Raw genomic sequence first — 14465 nt, forward strand, 5'->3', positions numbered from 1 at the left:
GGTTCAAGCAATTCTCTTGCCTCAGCCTCCTTAGTAGCTGGGATTAAAGGTGTATGCCACCATGCCTGGCTAATTTTTGTACTTTTAGTAGAGATGGGGTTTTGCCATGTTGGCCAGGCTGGTCTCGGACTCCTGATCTCAGGTGATCCACCTGCCTTGGCCTCCCAAAGTGCTGGGATTACAGGCGTGAGCTACCGCACCCAGCCTGAATTTTTGTATTTTTAGTAGAGACAGGGTTTTGCCATGTTCTCCCAAAGTACCGGAATTACAGGTGTGAGCCACCGTGCTGGGCCCCTGTATAATTTTAAAATTAAAAAAAAAAATTAAAAATACCTGGAGTTCTGGCCTCGAAAATCCCATCCTTGTGGGTGCTCCTTCCAGTCTTAAGGAGTGAACCTGGCCATCAGTGATTCTGAAGAGACAGTGACCACACAGAACCCCAGCACAGCAAACTGAGAAACTGCCATTTTTATTGTATTTTATTGTTTCCTGTAGAGATGGGGGGTCTCACTATATTGCCCCATCTGGTCTTGAACTCCTGGGCTTAAGCAATCCTCCTGCCTTAGCCTTCCATAGTGCTGTATTACAGGTGTGAGCCACCATGCCTGGCCTGGCCATCTGTATTTCTTTTTTTTGTTTGTTTTTAGTTTTTGAGACAGTCTCACTCTGTCTTCCAGGCTGGAGTGCAGTGGCGTCATCTCAGCTTACTGCAACCTCTGCCTCCTGGGCTCAAGCCATTCTCCTGCCTCAGCCTCCCGAGTAGCTGGGATTACAGATGCCCAACACCACGCCCAGCTAGTTTTTGTATTTTTAGTAGAGACGGGGTTTCACCATGTTGGCCAGGCTGGTCTTGAACTCCTGACCTCAGGTGATCCACCCGTCTTGGCCTCCCAGAGTGCTGGGATTACAGGTGTGAGCCACCACACTCGGCCTTTATTTTTAAATGTTTTTTTTTTTTTTTCCTCAGAGACCTTTGTTCTGAGATCTTTATTCCCTCTCCCTGTTCTTTTTCCTTGTCTAGTCTACCTCACAAATCATTTCATGATTAATTTTCCTAAAGCAAAGAGCAAATATTTATTAAGCATTTGCCATTATTTGTACTCAGTATTTGGTAATGGCAGGAATGTTTGAGGAAAGCTAATATGATAGTAATACGGAGCAATGTGAAGTTAAGAAGAGAGGGAGATGGCAACCAATCAAAAGACTATATGAGGCCAGGCTTTATTCATCTTGTTCAGAGGTGGTCACAGCTTCCCAATGCCTGCAAAATAAAGGCCAAATTCCTGAGCATAATATCCAAGACCGTCCAGTCTATCCTCAACATACCTTTCTGATATCTTCATTACTTCTTCCCATTAAAAGCCTCCAATTCAGCCAATTTTTTTTTTTTTTTTTTTTGAGATGGGGTCTCGCTGTGTCTCCCAGGGTGGAATGCATGACAGCATCATAGCTCACTGTAGTCTCAAAACTCCTGGGCTCATGTGGTCCTCAGCTTCCTGAGTAGCTGCAACTACAGGTGTGCACCACCACATGCAGCTTCAGCCTGGCTTTTGCATGTGTGCATACCTCTGTTCAGTTACTTCTGTCTCCTTAAATCTTGCTTCCTTTATTGATTGATTGATTGAATGATTGATTGAGACGGAGTTTTGCTCTTGTTGCCCAGGCTGGAGTGCAATGGCGCGAACTCGGCTCACTGCAACCTCTGCCTTCCGGGTTCAAGCAATTCTGGCTCAGCCTCCCGAGTAGCTGGATTACAGGCACCTGCCACCATGCCCAACTAATTTTTGTATTTTTAGTAGAGACGGGGTTTCACCACATTGGCCAGGCTGGTCTTGAACTCCCGATCTCAGGCCATCCACCAGCCTCGGCCTCCCAAAGTGCTGGGATTACAGGCGTGAGACACCACGCCCAGCCGAAATCTTGCTTCCTTTAAAAATAGGATCAAAGTTGTTGTTTCATGGCTACAGAGTTTCAGTTTTGCAAGGTGAAGAGTTCTGGAGATGGATGGCAGTGATGGCTACACAACAATGTGACTGTACTTAACACTGCTGAATTGTACACTTAAAAATGGTTAAGACCAAGTGCAGTGGCTCATGCCTGTAATCACAACACTTTGAGAGGCCGAGGCAGGAGGACTGCTTGAGCCCAGGAGTTTGAGACCAGCCGGGGCAACATGGAGTGACCTTGTCTTTACAAAAAATATTAGCAGGATGTGGTGGCACACACCTGTAGTCCCAGCTACTCCAGAAGCTAAGAGGGGGGAGATCTCAAGTCTAAGTCAAGGCTACAGTGAGCCATGTTCATGTACTGCACTCCAGCCTAGGTGACCAGGCAAGACAGTCTCAAAATAACTAAAGAGGGAGACTCTGTCTCTAAATAAATTAAGTTTATGGTAAATTTTATGTGTATTTTACAACTGAAAAATAAATTAGAAGCTGATTTAACTTTTTAAAGATAGACTCAAATCATACTCTCCTCAAGGCTTCCCTGAGTTCTCTCCTTTGAACTCTTATAGCTGTTATTATCTTTACAGCTCACATGGATTGTAACTATTCACAATTTTTTTCTTTTTGAGACAGAGTCTTGTTCTGTCACCCAGGCTGGAGTGCAGTGGCGCAATCTTGGCTCACTGCAATCTCTGCCTCCTGGATTCAAGCAATTATCCTGCCTCAGCCTCCTGAGTAGCTGGGATTACAGGCACCTGCCACCACGCCTGGCTAATTTTTGTATGTTTAGTAGAAACGGGGTTTCACCATGTTGGCCAGGCTGGTCTCAAACACCTGATCTCAGGTGATCCACCTGCCTTGGCCTCCTAAAGTGCTGGAATTACAGGCGTGAGCCACAGTACCCAGCCTTTTTTTTTTTTTTTCATTTTTGAGATGGAGTCTTGCTCCATCACCCAAGCTGGAGTGCAGTGGTGCAATCTGCACTCACTGCAACCTCTGCCTCCTGGGTTCAAGTGATTCTCCTGCCTCAGCCTCACAAGTAGCTGGGACTACAGGCACACACCACCATGCCCAGCTAATTTTTGTAATTTTAGTAGAGACGGGGTCTCAACACATTGGCCAGGCTGGTCTTGAACTCGTGACCTCAAGTAATCCACCCACCTCAGCCTCCCAAAGTGCTGGGATTACAGGTGTGAGCCACCATGCCCTGCCACAATCTTCCATTTTTAATGATTGTTTATCTTATGTCTTCTTTCCAATTTGGCTACACATTTTTTTTTTTTTTTTTTTGAGACAGTCTCATTCTGCCACCCAGGCTGGAGTGCAGTAGCGCAAACACAGCTCACTGCAGCCACAACCTCCTGGGCTCGATCAACCCTCCAGACTAGCTGGAACTACAGGCTTAAGCCACAATGCCTAGTTGCAAACATCTTGATAGTGCTGAGTACATATCTGCCATTAATCGACTGGCCTCAGAAGCAAATCACAGTACAAAAGAAATGATAAACCAAAGTACTGCTTTAATGTTAAAAATATTTATTTTTTTTCCTAAAAGATCACACAAAAGTTGGGAAGAGAAGGGTGTCAACTAGACTACATCAAAATCTGGGCAGAGGGAGGACAAAGAGCTGCCTAAAGAAACTGGTAACTGGAGCAAACTTCAAAGATCAAGATGACCCTAGTCAACGGAACCAGCAGCCCAGGTCAGCCACATTCAGGAGCACCACCGAGGCACGGCAGGGAGAGCAAAGTTGCTGGCCCCAATCATTCCTCCTTTTCAGGGCAGGAGAGGCAGAAGCTCACTCTTTAGACATGTTCTTGATGGTCTTGTGCTCTTTCATGGCCTTCTCCCAATCGCTGCCATTGAATTCCTCAGTGACCATACTCCGCACAGTGCCCTCATCCAGGCAGTGGGGGGCGATTCCTATGAGAAAGTGGCACAGACAAAGGGGGATCCTCAGTATGGGTGAGACCAGATGGTATACCGGCTCCCGGATAAGCCGCTACCTGCAGGCATCATCATGCTACACATTAGGGCTTCCAAAGGATATGCCACAGCTTACGGCTTCAGCGATGAGACCCACAGGCTGCCAGCTGGCTCAGAAAGCACTGGCTCCAGCCTACCGCTTCAGCCCTCTGGCTCACTTTCCTCAACTGCCAGATGGGAATCACACTCCCTGAACCAGGGACGGCCAAGGCTAGACATCATTCAATACCAAGTTGAGAGTACAACATGCAGAAAGGCACAGCCCAAAGCAATCTCTAACTGGCAGCCTAAAGAATTCACAGGCCTTTCCTGTGTTTTGATAGATAACTTTCTTTCCTTTTTTTTGAGATGGAATTTAGCTCTTGTTGCCCAGGCTGGAGTACAATGGCATGATCTTGACTCACTGCAACCTCTGCCTCCCAGGTTCAAGTGATTCTCCTGCCTCAGCCTCCCAAGTAGCTGGGATTACAGGCGTGCGCCACCAAGCCTGGCTAATTTTGTATTTTTAGTAGAGATGGGGTTTCTCCATGTTGGTTAGGCTGGTCTCGAACTCCCGACCTCAGGTGAGCCACCACGCCTGGCCTTAGATAGATAACTTTCTAAGAATTAAATGTCTTCCCATTTGTACAGGATTTCATACTTTTCAAAACTCTTTCCTGTTCTGCAAGGTAGACAGGAAGGAGTCTCCATGTGACAGATGAGGAACAGGAGCCCCTGAAGCAATGGGGGAGGGGTAAGGATGACATCATGCCCTGCCCTGCCTCCCCCACCTCCCCCCTGCCACCACTATAAGGCAAAAGACACTGACAGTCATAGCTGCTCTCGCAGCTCTGGAGGCTGCACTGACACAGAGAACAAGAGTCCTCAGGAACATCTTCCACCTCTGCTTTCCCCTTCAATTCACACTACAGTTGGTATGATTCTCAACAACTGTCAGAGGGTTACTTTTATTACTCCCCAGACCCAAGCAGGCCCTGAAGCGGGCCTTGGAGGGTCCCCCGCTTGTTTATTATTTTTTAAAAAGAACAGAGATACGGTTTTGCTATGTTTCCCAGGCTGGTCTCAAACTCCTGAGCTCGAGAAATCCTCCTACCTTGGCCTCCCAAAGTGCTGGGATACAGGTGTGAGCCACCGCAGCCAGCCAGTCCTGCCTAATTTTTGAACAACCAAAAAGTTTTTGAATGCTATTATCAACGCTCCCCAATCTTGCCTCCTTCACTCCCTTAACCCCTGTCATTATTAAAGCTGCCTCCCCTGGCCCCACAAGCCCATCTCCCCACCCCTCTCCTCCTTACCCTTCAACACCATCGCCAGCAACACCAGCTCTGGCAGCACCAGTGAATAAGAATCACAACCTGGATGGGCTCCAAGTCCAACTTCACCACACTCAGATGGGATTCAGAAAAGTTTCACCAGAGCCCGACTCACATTCTATCATGTGGAAAGCACTCTGCTGAGGAGCCCTGTTCCTCTAAGATACACATGTGACAGGGTCTAGTCAGTGTCTCACCTGTCCAAACAAGACTTTAAGTGAGAGCACCACGGGCCTCTCTGTGTCCCCGAGCTTGCAGTCCATCCCCTTTACTCACCGAAGCCTCCGGGGTTTGACCGTGGAGTATAGAAGCTCTGAACGCCACATCTCTTACAGAAGGTATGCTGGGCTTTGTGAGTATTGAACGTGTAAGTCGTTATGTGCTCAGCTCCCTAGGTGAAAACAGACAACAGGTGTTCTTTTTCACAAAGAAATTTATTTATTTATTTATTTATTTATTTATTTATTTATTTATTTATTGAGACAGAGTCTCCCACTGTCTCTCAGGCTGGAGTGCAGTTCCACCTGCACGGGTTCAAGAGATTTTCCTGCCTCAGCCTCCACAGGCGCGTGCCCCCATGCCCAGCTAATTTTTTGTATTTTTAGTACAGACAGGGTTTCACCATGTTGGCCAGGTTGGTCTCGAACTTCTGACCTCATGATTCACCCGCCTTGGCCTCCCAAAGTGCTGGGATTACAGGTGTGAGCCACCGCGCCTGGCCCCAAAGACATTTATTTTTATGTCACTTAAAAAATACACCTTTGTAGCCGGGTGTGGTGGTGGGCACCTATAGTCCCAGCTACTTGGGAGGCTGAGGCAGGAGAATGGCATGAACCTGGGAGGTGGAGCTTGCAGTGAGCCGCGATCGCACCACTGCACTCCAGCCTGGGCAACAGAGCGAGACTCCGTCTCAAAAAAAACAATACACCTTTGGCCAGGCATGGTGGCTCATGCTTGTAATCCCAACACTTTGAGAGGCCGAGGTGGGTGGACTGCTTGAGCCCAGGAGTTCAAGACCAACCTGGGCAACATGGAAAAACCCTGTTTCTACAAAAAAATACAAAAATTAGCCAGGTACAATGGCACACATCTGTAGTCCCAGCTACTTGGGAGGCTGAGGTAGAAGCATCAGTTGAGCCTGAGGAAGTGGAGGCTGCCGTGGGCTGAGATCGCACCATTAAAAAAAGAAATCTTGAAACAACTTAATGGCAGGAGCTCTTTTGTAGGGCTCTTTGTATTAAGAGGCCATTTCCTATCTCCTGTAAGAGACTGGGACCTTCTTGAGGACAAAGACCCATCTACACTATCCAGAGACATGTCAGTCTGCAGCGTGATAGCTCACAGCTTCCCTTAGGTCAATTGCACACAGAATTCGGACTTGAGCCTTCCCTCATACATCACATCAGGGATGGAAAGTGCTTGCTTCCCAGGGCCTACGTGGAGAGACAGTTCACCCAAGGGACTGGCTCTCCATGTCCCCAAACAGAACGGCTCAAGGTCTTAAGAAAACTGATGGCTGTGCTTAATTTATCCACAAAGGACAAACCAGGAAAAAAATATTTGCCAGACGTCATAGACAGGCTAATTTCCTTAATGGATAATACAAACTGGAGAATGGACAAAGGACATGAACGGACAATTCAGATGGAAAGAAAAATAAATCACTCTTTAGCCTATGAAATGCTCACCCTAAGGAACTTCAATGAGATATATTTCACTGTCAGGTGGGCAAAATCAAAGCCATTAACATGGTATTGACAAGTATGTAGAGAAATATGTGCTCACATGTATCAGTCACAGGAATAGGAATTGGTACAATTTAGCGGCATCTACCAAAATTTTAAAGTGTACATATGCTTTAGCATACAACTCCATTTCTTGAAATTTATCATACAGATATATTCCAAATGTCTCAATGACATAGGTATATAGATACTATAGCACTGTTTATGAAGGCTAAAGATTGGAAAAATTGAAAATGTCCATCAATAGAGGACCGGTTAGGCTTTATGCACACTCATAAAATGGAATATTCTCCAACTTTTGAGAAGAATGAGACAGCTCTACAAAACTAACATGGAACAATTGCCAAGGTTACAAAGTTAAGCAAGGTATAGGCCAGGTGCAGTGGCTCACGCCTGTAATCCCAGCACTTTGGGAGGTCAAGGTGGGCGGATCACTTGAGGTCAGGAGTTCAAGACCAGCCTGGCCAACATGGCGAAACCTCGACTCTACTAAAAATATAAAAATTAGCCAGATGTGGTGGCGGGCACCTGTAGTCCCAGCTACTCAGGAGGCTGAAGCAGGAGAATCACTTGAGCCTGGGAGGCGGAGGTTACAGTGAGCCGAGATCGCACCACTGCACTCCAGCCTGGGCGACAGAGTGAGACTGTCTCAAAAAAAAAGTTAAGCAAGGTATAAAACAACGTATGTGGTATACTACCATTTCTTTTTTTTTTTTTTTAAGGCTATATACTGGTATGTGTGGTGTTTTTGTTTTGTTTTGTTTTTTTGAGACAAGGTCTCACTCTGTTACCCAGGCTGGTGTGCAGTGGTATGATCACAGCTTACTGCAGCCTTGACCTCCCAGGTTCAAGTGATTCTCCCACCTCAGCCTCCCGAGTACCTGGGACTATAAGCATGCAACACCACGCCTAGCCGATTTTTTATTTTTTGTAGACATGGGCGTCTCACTATGTTGTCCAGGCTGGTGTTGAACTCCTGGGCTCAAGTGATCTGCCCGCCTTGGCCTTCCAAAGTGCTGGGACTACAGGCATGAGCCACCGTGCCTGGCCTGTATGTGCTTTTATATGCATATGTATCTTTGAAGAGGGATCCAAGAAACAGTGGCTTACCTTTAGGGAGAGAAATCAGACAGCTGAAGGGGAAGGGGTGGAGGTTTCTTATCATTGTTAACCCTCTTTACGCTTCCCCAGCCATACCATCCAGAATTGTGCTTCCTATAGAAATAGCTCCCTGAGGAGCCTTGCTCACTCCATAGCCACAGCAGCACAGAAAAGCAGCGAAGGACTGCCAAGTGGTCCCAAGCCATCCAGCATTATCTGGATGGAATTAAAGCCCTGCCCAACCCCACATTACCCATAATTTGCTAAAAGTCTTTTTTTAAAAAATCTGTATTCTTTAACCTGGAGATTTTCTTTCTTTCTTTTTTTTTTAACTGCTCCAAGTATGTGCACACTTGTAGGAAGTGTGCCCAGAATAGCCAGAGAACTTATTTCTAAGAGAACTGATCCTAAAGAAGAAATTCCTAAATTGCCAAAAGTTTATACCAAGGAGGTTCACCAGTGTTGTTGATAATCAGAAAAAAACTGGACTCAACTGCAATGATGCAGAGACAGTGACGGGATAAGTAGAGCAGGAAATCGGCTGTGGGGAAGAGGGAGACTGGGGCATGGCGACAGTAGGGAAAGACTTTTCACTGTGTATATACACATTTTCTTCTACCTTTCAAATTTTGTACCAAGTACAAAAAATTCCCCAAAATAATAAAATTAAAGTTAAAAATAAGTATATAAGCTTTTCATTGGGAAATGAGATAAGCAGGTTATCAACAAAAAGAATGGTAAAATTCTACTTAATAAACATAAGACAACAGGTTTAGATGTATTTCTCAGAGTAGAAAATAATACACAAGGACAGACACCAAAATATTAACAGTGGTTACCTTTAGTTGACAGGATTTGGGTGATTTTATTGTTTTTTGATTCTCTGAATTTGAAAATGTTTCCACAATACCAAACAGGCCTCCAAAAAATAAAGGTAAAAAATAACACAACCTTTTATTTTTTATTTTCATTTTTTTTGAGATGGAGTTTCACTCTTGTCACCCAGGCTGGAGTGCAATGTTGTGATCTCGGCTCACTGCAACTTCCATCTCCCAGGTTCAAGTGATTCTCCTGCCTTGGCCTCCCAAGTAGCTGGGATTACAGGCATGCACTACAACACCCAGCTAACTTTTGTATTTTTAGTAGAGATAGGGTTTCACCATGTTGGCCAGGCTGGTCCTCAACTCCTGACTTCAGGTGATCCACCCATCTTGGCCTCCCAAAGTGCTGGGATTACAGGTGTGAGCCACAGTGCCCGGCCCACCTTTTAAATGTCAACCTGAAACCAAAGCCCGTGAGAGGCCCTGCTATGCTCCAGGCCCCTCCCATGCTACAGATGGCATGCTAAGGGTTGGTTGGGGGGTCCTGTAAATCTCACCAATGGGTTCTGCACTCCTTGACCCTGCTCTTAAGCACTGACCTTCAGGAGCTTGAAGCGAGAAGCTGGAACAATGAAGTGTCTATTCTGCTTCTTCTTGCAAATGCTGCAGCTACAGAAAGACAGAGCAAATTCCAGATTGTGAGCAGCCACCTGCGTCCTCTATGCCTGAGCGGCCCAGCCATCAGAGCCAGCCGACCCCACAGATGATGCCTTTTTCAGCACCATCCAGGGCCGAGGAGCTGGGGCAAAGGCCTGGATAGCAGGGCCTCTGGTTTGCAGGTACAGCAGAGCCCAGGGGGGTCCCAAGTCAGCAGTCAAGGCTCTGCAATGCTCAGAACACAGGACCAACAGACAGGTCTGCACTGCCCACCCCCCAGTTCTTTACAGTGAAGAGAAGCGCTGGACTTCAGAGACACTTAGAAAACAAATTTCAGACACTGCTACAACCTGATGTCTCTGAGACATCCACACCAAAAATGGACAAGGAAGTTTAGGTTTCCCTCTTTCTTCATCACCACGTCACAAAAAGTCCAGCTCCAAGTAAAACACATCCCCAGAATTACCATCTCTGGAATTAAACTGAAGTCCCCTCTTTTCAGGCCACCTTTGAAAAAGTTCTAATTTAGCATAGAATCCTCTCACAAGTTATTCCACAGTGCTTCTTTTCCAATCTGGACTCTACTGTTAGTAGCCTGGTCAGTTCTCCATTTGAGTAATTCCATCGTATGTGCTTATTATTCATATATAATTCCGGTACCTAGGGGCAAAAAGGACTGGATGCTGTTAAATAATTAGCTGCATGCCAACTTTGGGTCCCAAAGCCAGAGCCTGTCGTCCCTGCTCCATCATAATGCCGGGGAAGGTGGTACAAATCAGGCCATCCACAGCCAGCAGCACCATCTGCCTCAACCAAAGAGCAGAGCGAGAGTGGAGGGCCTGGGGAGCCTCCAGGTGTATACACCCTTCACTAACGCACCCTCCAACTCTCCCCAACTCCAGACTCCTATGAAGATTCTGCCCAAGGCTTTCCACTTAGTACCCAGCCAGGCACACCTGCAGCTAACCGCCCCCAGCTCCTCAGCAGTGTCAGTCTGAGGGTGATGCTGCCACGAGCCACAAGCCCTGAGGACCCTGCTCTGTGTCACCTGGGCCATGCTGTTGAAGCTCTGTGATGAGCCATACAAAAGGAACAAAAATAGAACAATGAACCTTTCTGTCCCCATCACCTGACTTCAACAGTTACCAGCCCAAGGCCAATGTTTCCTCTGTACCCCAACTCCCCAGATTATTTTGGAATATTGCATTTTAACTCTGAAATTCTTTTAAGCTAATTTAGGAAAAAGCAAACACTCACTTGCAGTCGAATATATGCAAGTCTGCTGAGGCCCAAACTTCAAAACGAATCGCTCCACAGTGGCAGCCTCCTGTGTGCTTCACCAGGCCCTGGTATTCACTAAACGAAACAAAAATCAGAAAGATAAGAATTTCTGAATAGCTGCCTCCTGCTCTCTTTCTTTTCGTTGTTGAAAGAAAGACGGAAGATTAGACAAAAGTCTTTTCTACATGACAACCAGATGCATTTCTGCTTTTAAGGAGGCACTGTCAATTTCCTAAGTGAAGAATAGTTTCAGCACCTTCTTTGTCCATGAGCTCTCTTTTCGCCAATTTCTTAAATTGCATTAAGTTGCAAAATAAAACATTCCAAACATTTCGAAAATGTGAGGGATCCTAACCCACCACCAAACATTTTTATTTGTATCTCAAATACTAAATTTTTTTTTTTTTTTTGAGATGGAGTCTCAGTCTATTGCCCAGGCTGGAGTGCAGTGGCATGATCTTGGCTCACTGCAACCTCTGCGGCCTGGGTTCAAGCAATTCTCCAGCCTTAGTCTCCCAAGTAGCTGGGATTACAGGCGCCTGCCACCGCGCCCTGCTAATTTTGTATTTTTAGTAGAGATAGGGCTTCACTATCTTGGCCAAGCTGGTCTTGAACTCCTGACCTTGTGATCCACTCACCAGGACTCCCAAAGTGCTGGGATTACAGGTGTCAGCCACTGCTCCCGGCCTCAAATACTAAAACTTTTTATGAGCTAGGCACGAAGGAGAGAACAGTAAACAAGATACAGCAGACACGATTGCTGCCCTTGCCGACCTTAACAAGTTACTCAAATAATAATTAATTATGATTGTGATAAAGGAGGTACAGGCTGCTATGAAAAATAAGACTGGGTACTCAATCAAGTCCAGAGGTCCAGAAGAGCCTTTTGAGAAAGTTAATAAAGGCTCTTATATTTTTGCTCTATTTCTTTCCAGTATTCTTCATACACATGCGTTTTACATAGTTGTAATACACATTACATACAATTTTTTTTTGAGACGGAGTTTCATTCTTGTTGCCCAGGCTGGAGTGCAGTGACGCGATCTCAGCTCACCGCAACCTCCGCCTCCAGAGTTCAAACGATTCTCCTGCCTCAGCCTCCCCAGTAGCTGGGACTACAGGTGCCCACCACCACACCCGGCTAATTTTGTATTTTTAGTAGAGACGGGGTTTCTCCATGTTGGTCAGGCGGTCTCAAACTCCCCACCTCAGGTGATCCGCCCGCCTCGGCCTCCCAAAGTGCTGGGATTACAAGCGTGAGCCACCTCACCCAGCCTACATATAATTTTAATCCTTTTAAAGCTTATATATAAGCCAAACTCAGAAATGAACATTAAGATCTGATAAATGTCTTAAAATCGCTTTCCAAAAGGACTGAACGCCCTTACCCGATACATAAATGAGAAAACATTTCACTGTACAGTCTCAGGCAATAATTATAGGAAAAATAGCTCACTGCAGTTTTAATTTGCATGATTAAGACTGATCTTTTTTCATGTTTCTTTACAAGTTTATGTATTTTAATTTTTTCTGCATACGTAATGCTTATTGTAAAAACTCCAAACTTTACAGTATTTGAGAGTGCTCAAAGTGAAAGCCTCCTGTAATCTTTACACCCAGAGGGATCTATAGTTAATTATTTGCTATATATTCCCCCACACTTTTTTCTATACAATATTTTAACGAAAATGGTACAGTTATACACAATTTTTGAATATAATTTAGTAGACTTTATAAGTACAAAGTCATAGCAATCTAGTGGGAGAAAAACATCTTTTTTATGTCAATATTTTAAATATTTTTCTTGACCATTTATCAGTTTGTCTTAAAATAAAAATTTATCTCAAATTTGAGTTTTACATTCCTCTTTTTTTCTTTTTCTCTATGCCTTGAAGACACCATGAGTTTTACATTCCTAAGGATCTTCATATTCCTTCTGCCCAGAGGCAGCCGTCACCCTACAGGTGCTTAAATGTTTGATGGATGAACGTTTTTTAAAAATGCAGTGTGCAATCCAAGATGAAAAACCAAAAAGTGAAGCACACAGAAAACCAAATATGTATCTTCTGTCGGGGACGACTCATCTTAACTAAGAGAATTTCTTCTGCAAGAAGCTCAAAGGAACATGTTTAAGAAAAGAAGTAATTCTCAGGTTATGCAATTGCTAGGTTATTCTTGTCGGTTTTTTCCCCCTAGTGTTTTGATTGTTCTTTATAATTCGTAAAATTGACACTGAAATATAATATCAGGACGTTAAAATATCTCTCTGTAACACAACTGTTCCCTGAGGCAGGAATCCGGATCGCATTTGGAGAAAAGAAGGCAGCCCTTTAACAGCCCAGTTAAAAGCTCTTTCCCAAATCGCGGACACTCGAGATGCTCCTCGGGCCACCTAAAAGACTGCGGAGCAGCCAGGAGGGCGAGCGGCAGGGAGCATTAGCTGGCTGAGCACATAAAAGCCTCCCTACGCAGGCATCCCCGCCGCCGCGCGAGGCCGGAGCATCTCTTTGCGCGCGCTTCTCTCCCGGATCAATAACCCCCGCCCCCTGCTCCCTCCCTGGCAGTGCCTGGAACAATGACGGGATTTTGCTTCCCAGTTAGTTCAAAACTATTCATGCTTCCTTCAATGCTTCTACCTTTCCCTTCCACCCACCCTCAAAAACACGTGTGCAAACACAAAAAAAAACGGGATTCGGGTAAGAGAAAGCCGTGGGATTTATCTTCTTTTCACTAAGAAAGGCCCCCACACCCTTTGCACGCCAGCAAGAGACAACGTCCCCGAGCACGATGCTTATGGCCGGGAAAGACTCTTTGTGTCCCAAGACGGCTGCGCGCGCCCTCAAGCTCCGAACGAAGCCCCCTTTCCATTCCCAGGCCACACAGCCCTAGAAGCACCGCCCCGCCCCGCCGCCCTTAGAATTAGGGAATAACCCCAGTGCTAACGGGGGAGCCGCGTCGGCTCCGTAACGTGGAAGGCTCAGAGCGGAAAGGCGCCCAAGGCCTGCACGCGGGCTGCGAGCCCGACTCCTGCCGAGGGGGTCCGCGTGGCACCGGCTCCAGCGCGCCCCGGCCCGCCGCACTCACAAGGTGTCTAGCAGGAGCTTGGCGGCACCCTCGGAGGTGAGCTTCTGCCGCTTCTGGAACGTCTCCCAGCGCTCCCGCTGCTCGCCCAGGTCCAGGTTGGACGCCGAGGACGTCGGGGTCGCGGGAGTCGGCGGCGGCGGCGGCGGCGGCGGCGGCGGGAGCAACGCCAGCTCCGGCGGCGGCGGCTCCCCCGGGCCCTCCTCCTGGGCCCGCGGCGACGAGCGCCTCAGCCGCGGCTTCTCCGACGGCGGCTTCTCCGCCGCCTGGCTCTTGCTCCCGGCCTGGCTCGCGGAGCGCCGTGTGCGGGTGGCGCTGGGTGCCGAGGCAGCGGCCGCGGGGGCCGCGGGGGCCGCGGAGGCCCCGGACCGCTTCTGCCCGCGCAGCTTGGCGGCCGCAGAGCTCCTCGATCGCCGCATGGCTCCCGCAGCCTGGCGCGCAGGCCTCGCAGCGCGGCGCGCCCCCGGCGGCCTGCGCGCGCCCCCGCCGCCCGCCAGTCTTTAGGCCCAGGGGGCGCTGCGCCCGGCTGCCCG

The 14465-nt window shown here is 47.2% G+C and overlaps 1 protein-coding gene across 1 annotated transcript; it reads right to left on the reverse strand.

The window, feature by feature from the left end:
* Positions 1–3465: 3465 nt before the first annotated feature.
* CENPV (centromere protein V) lies at positions 3466–14385 on the reverse strand. The gene is made up of 5 exons (XM_024235123.2): positions 13936–14385; positions 10828–10926; positions 9513–9582; positions 5523–5637; positions 3466–3870 (listed from the first exon to the last, which is right to left on the reverse strand). Exons 1-5 carry the CDS (start codon positions 14349–14351, stop codon positions 3746–3748), a joined length of 825 nt encoding a protein of 274 aa, XP_024090891.2. The 5' UTR covers positions 14352–14385; the 3' UTR covers positions 3466–3745.
* Positions 14386–14465: the final 80 nt, after the last annotated feature.

Source organism: Pongo abelii, chromosome 19 (assembly GCF_028885655.2).
Source record: "Pongo abelii isolate AG06213 chromosome 19, NHGRI_mPonAbe1-v2.0_pri, whole genome shotgun sequence".
In the NCBI taxonomy this organism is placed as follows: domain Eukaryota; kingdom Metazoa; phylum Chordata; class Mammalia; order Primates; family Hominidae; genus Pongo; species Pongo abelii.

Bases quoted from the DNA above. Each gene is read 5' to 3' on its own strand.
- CENPV (XM_024235123.2), bottom strand. From the start codon at position 14,351: ATGCGGCGATCGAGGAGCTCTGCGGCCGCCAAGCTGCGCGGGCAGAAG. The intron at 10,927-13,935 runs GTGAGTGCGGCG...TGTTTCGTTTAG, and splicing joins AAGCTCCTGCTAGACACCTT to TGAATACCAGGGCCTGGTGA. The intron at 5,638-9,512 runs GTCAGTGCTTAA...GTTTTCACCTAG, and splicing joins CTCGCTTCAAGCTCCTGAAG to GGAGCTGAGCACATAACGAC.